The sequence below is a fragment of the Muscardinus avellanarius genome (genome assembly GCF_963383645.1).
Source record: "Muscardinus avellanarius genome assembly, chromosome: 16".
Classification (NCBI taxonomy): Eukaryota; Metazoa; Chordata; class Mammalia; order Rodentia; family Gliridae; genus Muscardinus; species Muscardinus avellanarius.
In genome coordinates this window covers 964,421-976,761 of record NC_137802.1, presented here as the reverse complement: position 1 = coordinate 976,761, position 12,341 = coordinate 964,421, and the positions used below count along the sequence as shown (strand labels likewise).

Sequence of the window (12,341 nt, the reverse complement as noted above, 5' to 3'; positions counted from 1 at the left end):
GTGCCGCCTCTCGCCCCCGCCGCCAGCCCTGCTGCCGGGTGCACGTGTCCCACAGAGACACGATGTCCTGCTCTGGGGCTGGGCCAGAGAATGGGTGGCCTCCGGAGGCCAGCTTTTCCTTCCGAGGGCCCTGCTTGAAATCAGCGCGCTGGCTTCCAGCACGGCCTTGGCTTTGGAACCAGGGCGCTTTGGTCCTGGAAGCCTCCTGGCCCCGTGGCTGCAGAGCAGCGAGGCGGCGCGCAGCCCTCCCGTGCGGCTCAGCGAGGGTGGCGGGCGGGGCACTGCTGTTCACACTCCTCTCGTTCCCGCAGGTGTGGCGCCCCCGCAGCTGCAGCCATGGGCTCCGAGGACCCCGGGGCCCAGAACCCCAGCTGTAAAATCATGACGTTCCGGCCCACCATGGAAGAGTTTAAGGACTTCAACAAATACGTGGCCTACATCGAGTCGCAGGGGGCTCACCGCGCAGGCCTGGCCAAGGTGGGTGGCGCCCGTCCGCGCAGACCCTGCCACGGGCGGGCTTCCCTCCAAGGTGGCCCCTGGCACTTTGGCTGCTGTGCCCCTCAGCTGGCCTCATTGCCCACACGTGTCTGTGGCGCGCTCTGTGTGTGCTCGGCACCGTCGTGGACCCCGAGTCGATTCCTGATCAGTACAGGGCCTGGCCCAACCAAGAGCGCTGCCGGGCTGGGGCCGGGCTGAGCCGCTGCTGGGGTCTTCCTGTGTCGCCCTGGAACTCCTAGGCTCAAGGGCTCCTCCGGCCTCAGCCTCCTGAGCAGCTGGGACCACAGGCCTGGTTTCTAAACTGTTTGTGGCACTAGAGATTGAACTTAGGGCCGCTGTGCCAGTGAGCTCCACCTCCAGACTGTATGATCTCTGTTTAGACCTTGGGACAGGGTCTCACTGTGATGCACAGGCTGGCTTCAAACTTGTCACCTCCCGCCTCAGCCTCCAGAGTAGTCGAGGGGCGGCACGCAGCCGTTTGCTTGAGGGGGAGAGCGGGCGGCAGCTGACAGGCGTCCTTCGGGAGCCGTGCTTGGTCTTCCCTTGGTCTTCCGGCATGGGTGAGGTAGGGCCGGGAGGGCCAGTGCTGGGTGTGCGGGTTCTTTCTGCCCGCTATCTAGACCAGGGCCCCAAGCAGTCTGTGCCGAGCGCCACCTAGTGAGTGCTGGCGCCAGGTGGCGGGTGCCGGGGCCTTGCTTCCTGGTGCCGGAACGGGGATCGCTGCTGCCCTCGCTCCCGGAGCGTCCCTCTGTGTCTTCCCTGAGCCGTCCTAGGACACATCCTCAGCTGGCAGCCCTGCAGGAGCAGTGGTGCTGAGCGCCAGGCCTCCCGTGGTGGTGGTGGGCTTTGACTCGATTATTTATATATCCATTTATTTTGGCTCTTGAGGACTGGACCCCAGGGCATTCTACCTCTGAACTACACCCCCAGCCCAATTTTACTTTTTCTTTTGAAACAGAGTCTTGCTAAGTGTCCAAGACTGGCCGAGGCTGCGAGCCTCTTTGGCTCAGCGTCCTGGGTACTGGGATGACGGTGTGGGCCACTGCCCGGCCTGCCCTTCCTTAACAGGCTCTGGCCATGTCTGCCCTGACGCAGGCTGTTCCAGGGCCCCCTTCGTCCTCCCCTTGTCCCTGCGCCAGCGGCTCTGCCCTCCTCCTGGCCTCCTGCAAGCTGTCACTGGGGCGTGTCGTGGTGGGCCAGTGTCTTGGACTGTCCTGCCCTGTCTGCTGAGGCCCCTTTGTGCCGCCGCCGCTCCTCCGCGGGTCACCGGCACCTCGCTCCAGCCCCCTCCGGCACTGGGCGCACTGCCTTGGCGCGGTGTGGGTGGGGAGCGGGTGTAGACTGGATGTCTCTGCGGTGGGCGTTCTGTCCTCTGCCCTCCCGCTTGGCTTTGCGGACTCGCTCCCTCTTCTTGAGTGGCGCTTTGGGCTGTGTGTTCTCTGCCTGGAGGCCCCTCTGTGGCGCAGGGACGGCAGCATGGGCAGGTCCCGGGTGACGCGGTCTGTGTGGGCTCCCGGCAGCTGCAGTCACATTGGTGCCCGCGTGTGGCACAGCAGGCACGCGTGTCCCCGCCTTCTGTGGGGACAGATGGGCTCCAGGGAGCAGCTGCCGGGGCCCTGACTCCTCTGCTCTTGCTGAGGGCTCTCGGCGGCAGCCTTCCTGGAGAAGCGGCGTGGTGTGTGCCCACTGGGTGTGTGCGAGCTCTGGGGCACGGGCAGCCCTCACCTGGGCTCGCTCACCTCTGCCACCCGGTATGGGGTCGTGCCGTCAGGACTGTATCCAGCTCTGCTCTGTGGTGTGGCTGGGCTGGGGTGAGCGCCGCGGGCTCAGTGCAAAGCTGGGCCTGGGCACCGAGATGCCCGGCTGTCAGGCGCCCTCCCTGGGGTGCGGTGCTGGGGCACGGCCTCAGCTGCCCTGAGATGAGGCTCAGCACCCCCAGGAGTGCTGGCTGGGTGGGAGGGAGGAGGGAGGAGCCATGGAGGGCTCGGCCTGCAGCCCCCGGGACCTGCGTGCCTCTGTTGTCCTCCGGGTGCCTGCCGCGCCCCTGCCGGCCCTACCACTGTCACCGCCTTGTGTCCACCTGGCCCAGTGTGGACATGTCCGCCTGGCCCGCCTTGGCCGAGTCCGCCCTCCAGGAGCTCCCACGAGGGTGTTCAGTGGGGCGCCAGGAAGTCGGGCTGCTGCAGGTTCCAGCCTCCCTTGTTGTCCTCGGCCCGGAGGCCCTGGGTGGAGGCTTGACGCACGGCTCTCTGCTGGCTTCTCCCACACCTCAGCACGTGTCAGCCACTGGTGCGTGCGCACACCCACGGCTGCCTTCCTTGTTTCTGGACGCCGTGCTGCCATGCCCGGGGCGGGGCAGGGGACAAGGAGTGGCCCGGTGTGTCGGTGTGGATGATTGGGGCGCTGGTCAGTGGCAGGCTGGCTGCCCGGGAGCGTCCCCTGCCAGAGCCGAGCAGCGGGCACGCGCGAGCTGTGTTTGCGGGGCCTCAGCTGCCAGATAGGCTCCTGCAGGAGAGGTGCAGGTCTGGAGAGAGGAGGTGCCACCCACGAGACTCCAGCCCTCCAGCCCTGCCGTCACACCGCTCCAGGAGTGCCGTGGAGTGCAGTGTCCCCAGGAGGCGCCTCCCGAGCTCTGGGTTAGGGCGCCACGGCCTGTGGGCACTGGGCAGGGTGTCCTGGGTGCTGAGGGCTCCTCCCATTCCAGCCCAGGAGTGCCCGGCACTGGGCCGCAGTGGTCCCAGATGTTGCCCAGGGCAGGAGGCAGAACCTAGGGCGGGTCAGTCTCCTGTGGCCTCGCATGGCCCGGCCTCCCGGAGGTTGGCTTGAGCTGGCCTCCGTCCTTCTCCAGGACATGGCCTCGGGCCCTCACTCGTGGGTGGGTGAGGTGGCGCCCCACAGTCACCGAGTGTCTGTCCCTGCCTTCTGCGTGTCCCCCAGTCACTGAGGCACTGTCAGCTCGTGGCCACGCGCCCGCCCAGGGCTTCGTAAGGAGCTGCGGCCTCCTCCTTTTGCTCTCTGCCCCGTTTTTGGACAGAGCACTCTTTCCTGTGGCTGGAGAGCACGCAGCGCGCAGGTGGACCTCGGTCTGGGTTTGCTGTGACCACGCGAACCCATGACAGGGTCGGGGCGGCCCTGCTGATCCGCGTGGGCTGGCCAGGCCCAGCAGCAGCAGGGGCCCACCCAGCGCGGGTGCAAAGCCTGGCGGGCAGCGCCCGGCTCCCCAGGGATTGGGTGGAGCCAGAGCTGGTCCCTGGTGCGCCCGGGGCGTTTCCAGGGGCACATATGGGGGCCGCGTCACCGACTCCCCTGGGTCTTGCAGATCATTCCCCCGAAGGAGTGGAAGCCGCGGCAGACGTACGATGACATCGACGACGTGGTCATCCCCGCCCCCATCCAGCAGGTGGTGACGGGGCAGTCGGGCCTCTTCACGCAGTACAACATCCAGAAGAAGGCCATGACGGTGGGCGAGTACCGGCGGCTGGCCAACAGCGAGAAGTAGGTGGCGGGCCGCACCCTGTCGGCGGCCCGTGCCGCCCGCGTCCCGTCCCCGGAGGGCCCATAGGCTCCCGTGTGCCACTGCGGCTCCACGGGCCCGAGACACCACGCACGCCCAGGTGCGCGTGGCTCCCATGGTGGACGCTGGTCACCACGTTCTCCACCCTATCTCATCTCCCCTTGGACCTCGGGCTCGGTCTCAATCCCTCCAGCCTCCCTGGGGCTCCTGACCTGGGCCTGGCCTGGCCTGCCCTGGAGGGGTGCTGCAGGGGCCGGCTCCACTCGTCGCCCGTGCCCTGTGTCTGCAGCCGAGGCGCCGGCGCCAGCCCCTGAGCCTGTCGGGTGCTCTCGCCCACCAGGTACTGCACCCCGCGGCACCAGGACTTTGACGACCTGGAGCGCAAGTACTGGAAAAATCTCACCTTCGTCTCGCCCATCTACGGGGCCGACATCAGCGGCTCCCTGTACGACGACGTAAGTGCCGGGGCTTCTGGGCCAGATCCGGAGCCATCTGCTGGCAGGCTGGGGCTGCCGCTCTTCACCTCTGCGGAGGGGCGTGCTGTGCCAGGTCTTAGTGGAGAGGGCACATGTAAGGCCTTCCTGCTGGGCACATCCCATGTCTAGGCCCTGCCTGGCGCCGAGAGCTCGGTAGGGGTCCATGCGGCCGGCCTGCCTGTGGGGCAGGCAGAGCGGACTTCAGGTCAGCGGCCGTGGCCCCAGGCTCGGGAAGGGTGCCAGTGTGTTCCTGGGGAGCGTTTGCTCACAGTTGGGGCCCTGGGTGACCAAGCCCCCGAGCTCGGAGCTGCGGGGGGTAGCTGGGCCTATCCTCTCCTGCTGGCCTGCGTGGGCACCGTGGCTGGGGCCCGAGGCACCTCCCGCTGGTCTCCTTCCCCTCTGCCAGCTCTGCACCACCCCAAGAGCGCCACCTAAGCCCTCCTGGGGATGCCTTCCACAGAGCCTCGGCTCTGCATCCGCCACGCGGCCACTAGCCAGGGGTCCCAGTGGCACCAGCCTCACGGAGACCACATGGCTGGACTGCCCCGCCCAGGGCTGTGCGCTGCGGGGCGCGGCGACAGCTAGTAGAGGGGCCCGGCACAGCAGGAGGTGCCCTGCGTCGCCCAGCCCCGCGCTGGTGGGCACCCGTTGCCCCAGCGGCAGCTCTCCCTGCCCTCAGAAGTCTGGTGGTTGATGAGTGTCACCCGGGGTTGCAGGGTGCTCCCCAGGTCCTGCCACCTGGGGTGACATGCTTGTGTTCCTGTCCTGCCCCGCTTTCTGCTCATTTCCAGGCCCCTTTAGATGAGGCTGGCTGTGAACCTGCGATCCTCCTTTCTCAGCCTCCCGAGAAAGGGATTACAAGCGTGTGCCATCATGCCCAGCCTCTTTTTTTTTTTTTTTTTGGTGGTACTGGGGGTGGAACCCAGGGGCCTTCTCCGGGCTATGCTCCCAGACCTATTTTATGTTTTTATTTGGAGACAGGGTCTCTTAAGCCAGCAAGGCGACTTCAAACCTGCACGATCCTCCTGTCTCCACTTCCCAAGCGCGGGGATTACACGCGTGCGCAACCACACCTGGCCCAGACCTATTTTTTATTCTTTAATTTGAAACAGGGTCTCATTGAGTTGCAAAGGGCATCATTAAATAGCTGAGGCTGTCCGCAAATTGTAATCCTCCTGTCTCTGCCTCCCAAGTACTGGGATTATAAACATGCGCCACCATGCCCCCCCTCCTTTTTTTTGTGCTACTGGGGTGGAACCCAAGGGCCTTCTACCTCCAGGCTACATTCCCAGACCTATTTATACTTTATTTGGGAACAGGGTCTCACTGAGTTGCTGAGCGCCAAATAGCTGAGGCCGGCTTCGAACCCGTGCGATCCTCCTGTCTCAGCCTCCCAAGCGCGGGATGACAAGCGCGCCCACCGCGCCCGGCTTAGGGACTTTTGAAGCAGGGTCCTACTGCGTCGCAGAGGCTGGTCTCGAGCTGTGGCCTCCCGGGTCAGCCTCCCACGTGCGGGGGACAGGAGCCTTCGCTTTTATCTTGAAGCAGGGCTTGGCCAAGTTGCTAAGGTTCTTGACCAGTGGTTGAGGCTGGGGCCCGCGGTCCTCCTGTCAGAGCCTCCCGAGCACCGGGACGACAGCCTGCGCCACCGCGCCTGGTGTGCGTCACCATCTTTAGACCAGGAGGCAGAGGCTCGAGCAGTGAGCAGTGTCGGGCCGCTGCCCCGTGCCACCCGCAGCGGTCTCCCGGCCGTGCGCTGGTCGCCGCGCACCCAGGCTGAGCCGAGCGAGGCCAGCCTCAGGCTCCAGAGTCGGCTGCAGCTCGCGGGTGCGCTGTGCCGGCCCAGTGTAGCACGCTCCTTCCACAGGTGGGGAAGCAGGCTTAGGACAGAGAAGCAGCCGGCTCAGATGAGACCGTCGCCACCTCCAGCCGTGGTGGGCGATTGCGTGGGACTTAGAATAGAGGTGGCCAAGCGCGGGGGCACGCTCGTCATCCCAGCACGGGAGGCCGAGACGGGAGGATCGCACGGGTTCGAAGCCAGCCTCAGCTACTTAGCGAGGCCCTTTGCAACTCAGTGAGGCCCTGTTTCAAAATAAAGAATAAAAAACCAAGTAGGGTTGAGGGTGTAGCTCGGAGGTATGCCCAGACCTGCAAAAAAAAAAAAAAAAAAAAAAAAAAAAAAACCAGAGTGGAGGTGACTTCCTGGTGCCTCTTCCCTGAGCCCCGAGCGGCTTTGCTTTTGAGGTCCTTGGGAGGGGCTTGGCGCTGTCCCCTCACTGCGGGTCGCGCGTTTCCCAGGGCCGCCTCCCCCCGGAAGGATGCAAGGACCCCACGCTCGCCATGTCGGCTCGGATCCCAGCGTGCGGTGGTGGGCCTTCTGTGGGCTGGGCGTTGCTTAGTGTTTTATGACCTGCCAGGACAGGACGGGGCTTGCTTGCTTGTGGTATGAAGGACAGGTAAGGCTGGTGGCTGGGGACTCGCTCCAGCTCAGGGGAGGGCCCGGGGTGTCTGGAAGCCTGGCCGCGGGCCTCGCTCCTGTGGCACCCGGAGGCACGGTGGGCACGGCCACGTGGCCGGCTGCGAGTGGGCCTTCTGAGTGCTCGGAGGCTGAGCAGCTCGGCCCTCGCGGGGTGGGACGACTGGACACGGCGGCCTCCCCGCAGGACGTGGCGCAGTGGAACATCGGGAACCTGCGGAGCATCCTGGACATGGTGGAGCGCGAGTGTGGCACCATCATCGAGGGCGTGAACACCCCCTACCTGTACTTCGGCATGTGGAAGACCACCTTCGCCTGGCACACCGAGGACATGGACCTCTACAGCATCAACTACCTGCACTTCGGGGAGCCCAAGTCCTGGTGAGTGCCGCGCCTCCCGGAGCCGGCCCTGGCTGGCGCCGTGGCGTCGGCCTGTGGGCCCCGGCCCCGCAGCCCTGCCCAGGAGCTGCACGCCCACCACCGTGCCTGGCGTCCACCAGGCGCAGGCAGGAGCTGGCCAGCGTGTGTAGGAGACTTGGCCTGGTGTCCCCAGGTGTGGAGGGATCCCGGGAAACAGGCGAGAGTTGGTGACTCCTCGCCGCCCCCGGCAGCCTGCCGTGCCCCGGAGTGGGCTGTGGACCAGGTCGGGCGTGCACGCTGCCGTGAGCGTCGGCAGAGGCGTGCGCAGAGGCGGTCGGAGCGTCTCCCCTTCCTGGGTGCGGGAGTTCGGACATCATCTGGATTCCTAGTCGGCCACCCAGTTAGGGGCCTGAGAGATCGCTAAGCGTCGGGTCTCAGCCGGGAGCACTGTCCCCGCACGTCCTCAGTGAAGCCTCAGCCCCACGAGCAGCCCTGTGTCCCGAGCTGGGCCCTCCTCTCTGGTCCCCAGGGCATTCTGAGCGTGGCAGAGTGCACGGTTGTCTTGCCCTGGCGAGCTTCTGGAATGTTCCAGAAGGAAGACGAAATACTCCTCGCCGGGCCCAGGCGTTCTGTCTCTCCCACCGCTCAGCATGCAGACACACTCAGGGCGCGTGTCGGGTCTCGCCTGGGCTCCCACGGGGCCGGCTCCCCTCCCCCAGGTGCCGTGTCCAGGCGGCAGGCTGGCAGCAGGGGCAGGGAGAGTGGAACAAGGCCCCCAGGGTGGTCACGCCGCGATCGGGGCTAGAACCCGGGCCGTGAGCTCGCAGCCGGGCCACCTGACCCTGTGGCTGGTGCGCTGGCCGCGTCTCCTGGCCGAGCTGCCTGTGGGGTAGACAAGCGCTGGGAGGGCCAGCACGTCCAGGGCCGGGCCGAGATGGCGGGTGAAGGGAGAGCGCCCTGCCTTCCGGCTGGCCAGCTGCTTGGCGCCTGAGGGTGCCGGGGCTGAGCACGCTGGTGCTCTCGTGCAGGAAGGGACCCAGGAGGCCCCTCCCCGCCGCCCAGCTGTGGCCAGCCCTTGTGGCCCACGCTGGCCAGAGCGGGCCTGCCCCGCTTGCCGGCGGAAGGACGGGCGGCGCTGGGCTGAGCGCGGGGCTTTGATGGGCTCCACACTCAGCTGTGTCTTCAGACGGCCGAGTAGTCACCGAGGTGAGAGCCCCAGGTCAAAGGCCAGGCGCAGGAGGCTCACGTTCCCAGCCTCTCTCTGACCCTGGCCTTCCTGCCTCCCCTCAGGAGGACTCCGGGCATACCAGAGCCCATGGCCGTGGCACGACGTGGCCGCGGGTCCCTGGGCAGAGGAAGTGGCACCTTCAGGCCGAGCTGCGGCGCCGAGCTCGCTGGCCGGGGTCCCCGCAGTCTGTGGTCTCGCGTGCTCTCCATGTGCCTGCTCGTGGTGGCGTTCGGCAGCCCCGCGCAGCCCGCAGTCCAGACGCTTGTCGGTCGGAAGGCGTCGCTGTCACGAAAGCTTTGCACAGATCTTGGCGGGTTGGTGATACCACCGCCTCACGAGCTGCCGCTCTCGCTGTCCAGGGCGGTCCTGAGCCACAGCCGCTGGCCTTCCCTGGACAGATGCCCTGCCTGGCCGTGTGTGGAATAGACAGGCCGGGATGACCTGGCGCCCCGTCCCCGTGGCCGCTCCCGCTGCCTCCCCTGGGAGACGTTCACCTGCGCCCTAGCTGCCCACCTCCATGGTGGGTGGCCGCCTGGCTTCATCCCAGTGCAAGCCCAGACTGGCGCCTTGTGTCAGCTCCCTGCATGGTCCACAGGAGAGAGAGAGAGAGAGAGAGAGAGAAGAGAAGAGAAAAGAGAGAGAGAGGGGGAGAGAGGGGGAGAGAGGGGGAGAGAGGGGGAGAGAGAGAGAGAGAGAGAGAGAGAGAGAGAGAGAGAGTGAGTGAGTGTGTGTGTGTGTGTGTGTGTGGTTCACACATGCTTCTTGGTGTGCCCCTACTCTGCTGGGGCCTGGGCGGGGGCAGAGGAGCTGTCCTGCCCCTGAGGGCCACTAGGTGGTGCTCCTGCCCTTCGCATGGGCTAGGCTCCCCTCAAATTCACAGGGCCAGTCAAGCCGCAGACTTCTTCCCTCACAGCGTTGCGGGCTTAGTGGCATGCCTGCTCTGCCCACCCCTGGTCGTGGTCAAGGTCCTAAGGGGGCAAGCCTCATCTTTTCATTGAAAACAAAGAAGCAGTGTTTGCGAGCGCAGGCTGAGCATGGCCTCCGTGGTGTGCTGTGGCCACCGCGGCCAGGTCCTCTGCAGGCCAGCGTCCAGCTGCCCGGTCCCTGGCCCGCCGCCTGGGTGCCCTGTTGTGGCCTCCTGGTAGGATGGCGGGAGCTCAGGAAGAGCCAGCAGGGCAGTGTGAGGTGCTCCGGTGAGGGTTCTTATTTATTTATTTTGGTGGTACGGGGGATGGAACCCAGGGGCTTTACTTCGTCCAGGCTACACTCCCAGACCTATTTTCTATTTTATTTGGAAACAGGGTCTCACTGAGTTGCTGAGAGCCTCACTAAGTAGCTGAGGCTGGCTTCGAACCTGTGCGATCCTCCTGTCTCAGCCTCCCAAGCGCTGGGATAACAAGCGTGCGCCACCACGCCCAGCGTCCAGTGAGGGTTCTGATGGCAGTGTGTAGCGGGCCGCATGTGCTGAGTCTCGCTGGGCCTGAGAGGCCTGGGTGTCGGCACTCAGGGGTGATGGGGTGGGCTTCCCCCTGCCAGCTCTGCCTGTGGGATGGGACAAGACAGGCTCCAGGTCACCCAGGACCCACCGGCAGCCTTGGGCTGCCGTGTGCTGTCTCCTCGGGAGGGAGCTGAGCCACCGCCCCGCCCGGGGCTTGGTGCCTGCCTGCATCTGTCTCTGGCGGCACCCCGCGTGCGTCGCCGAGGCTCAGTGGCACCGCTTGGGAGCATTTTGGTGGCACAGCTTGGTAAGTGTCAATGCGTGTTGGTTCACAGCACTTTATTAAGCCTTTCTGGGTCTGCTGCCACTCGGAAGTGTGATTTGTGTGTCAAAGTGACGGGAACAGCCGGGTGTGGATAAGCGCCCGGAGGCAGCTGTCAGGAGCAGAGCGCGGCGTTTAAAGTCCACGGAGCACCACTCCCCTAGCCAGCGCGGTGGTCCAGGGGCCATCCGCCTTCCTGCCTCCTGCAGAGGGACCACACCTGGCCGAGGGCTGCCCGCCCGTGCGTGCCCGCCTGGCAGAGCGGGCGTGCGTGGCACTCAGCAGCGGGCGGTCAATGCCTGGCCTCCGACAGCCTCCCGAGGCTGGCTCCGAGGGCTGGCTGGGCGGGGGGGGAGGGGGCGCCCGAGGCCCTTCAGCTGTGGCTCTGGGCGAGGCTGGGGGGCTTGGCAGGCCTGCGTGGTAGAGGCCTGCTCGCCTCAGGGTGGCGAGGGGGGAGAGAAAGGGAGGAGAAAGGGAGCCAGAGGACCCCTTGAGGACGCGCCAGTGGCCCTAACCCTCTCCGCCCCACCTCCCCTTGGCCCTGTGGCCACCCAGGGTGCTGAGCACTGGGCCCTGAGCTGCTGTCGGCAGACTGTGGCCCCGCCAGGACCTGAGTGTGGCGGGTCCAGCTTGTCCTGCGAGTGCGCCTTGTCCAGTGTACCGCGCCCTCAGATGCACGCTGCCCAGGGCATCCGGCACGTGATCATGTCCAGCAGATGCCTGACGGCCCAAGAAGGGCCTGCTGTGCGGGGCGGTGGCATGCTTGTGTGGCCTGACTGGGCCAGTGCTCCACAGATCCTCTCCAGATCCTGCCCATGTTTCCTCGTGGTCCCTGCCCCGTTACCTCAGGATAGTCTCCAGGTCCCAGGATCCCTCCGTGAGCCGCAGGCCCTGCTCGGGAGGGTCAGCTCTCACCTTTGCCAGGCGCAGGCGCAGCCCTGGCACCAAGCATCTTCCTTTGGTCAGCTGCCCTGAAGCTGATCGTCTTCCTGCCTTTCAGGGGAGTCTCAGAGAGGGATCATTCGGCTCCTTCTGGCTGCCAAGGGAGCTGCGCCCAAGTGCCGGGCCTCCCGTGGCAGCCCGCTGCATGCCTGTGTGTGCCAGGGTGTGTGTGTGCGCAGGTGTGTGTGCTCCTTGGGCCTCCAAGCATGCACTCTCCAGCCCGGGTTGCTCACAGTGCTCTGCAGAGGCTGGCGGGCCACCTGCCGTGAGCTGCAGGCTGGGCGGGCGAGGCCAGCGCCCACGTGTTCCTGCTCCAAGCCCTCTGCCTGCGGGGCCCCTCAGGCAGCACCGCACCCACTCCTCAGCCTCCCCAGGGTCTGATGGGTCAGGCGGCCCAGAGTGCATCTCTGCAGAGGCGGCAGCGGCTTCGCCCCTGCCAGTGTGGAATGGAGATCAGACACAGCCTGACAGCTTTGCAGATTGGCTTTAATAGCTCATTGCCCACGCTACGCTGTCGCTGGTACAAGATAGAGGGAAGCGCTTCCTCCCCGCAAGCGCATGCCCAGCCCAGCCCCGCGCTGGGTCAGAGCAGGGGGGGGGGCTGGGGAGCCCAGCCGGAGAGGCCCCCTGCTGGATGCTGGAGGTGGGGCGATGCCAGCCTTGTTAGCATAACAGGGGCCAGCCAGCTCTCCATCCTGCAAGCGAGCCCAGGTGACAGGGATCCAAGAAGTGTCATGGGAGAAAAGCTCCCGCAGGGGCAGAGCGCCGGCAGCAGAGCAGTGAGGGCCCTGCTCTCCAGAAAGCAGCAGTGGAGTGGGGTGTCTGGAGGACCGCAGCAACTTAGCAAGACTATCTCAAAATAAAATCAGAACAGGGCTGGGGTCTAGCTTGGAATTAGAACGCACCTGGACCCTGGGTTCAACTTTCAGTAACAACAACAACAAAAAAATGAGGAAAGAAAGCAAGCGATGGAGTCAGGTTGGGGTCGGGCGGCACTCAGGGCTGGGCGCGCCTCGCTGGCGCAGGGTTGACTCGCGCCGCACTCAGGTCTGTGTTCTGTGAAGGGTCCCCTGCAGGAGTGCCCTGT

The 12,341-nt window shown here is 65.8% G+C and overlaps 1 protein-coding gene across 1 annotated transcript in view; it reads left to right on the top strand.

Moving 5' to 3' along the window:
- Nucleotides 1–336: 336 nt before the first annotated feature.
- Nucleotides 337–12,341, top strand: part of KDM4B (lysine demethylase 4B) — a gene marked incomplete at both ends in the record, with an annotated part of 64,362 nt that continues 52,357 nt past the window's right edge. Inside the window, 4 exons of the mRNA XM_080712859.1 lie at nt 337–477; nt 3,818–3,993; nt 4,353–4,467; nt 7,152–7,345. Of these exons, the coding sequence (XP_080568985.1) occupies nt 337–477; nt 3,818–3,993; nt 4,353–4,467; nt 7,152–7,345 (626 nt within the window). The remainder of the gene's footprint in view (nt 478–3,817; nt 3,994–4,352; nt 4,468–7,151; nt 7,346–12,341) is intronic.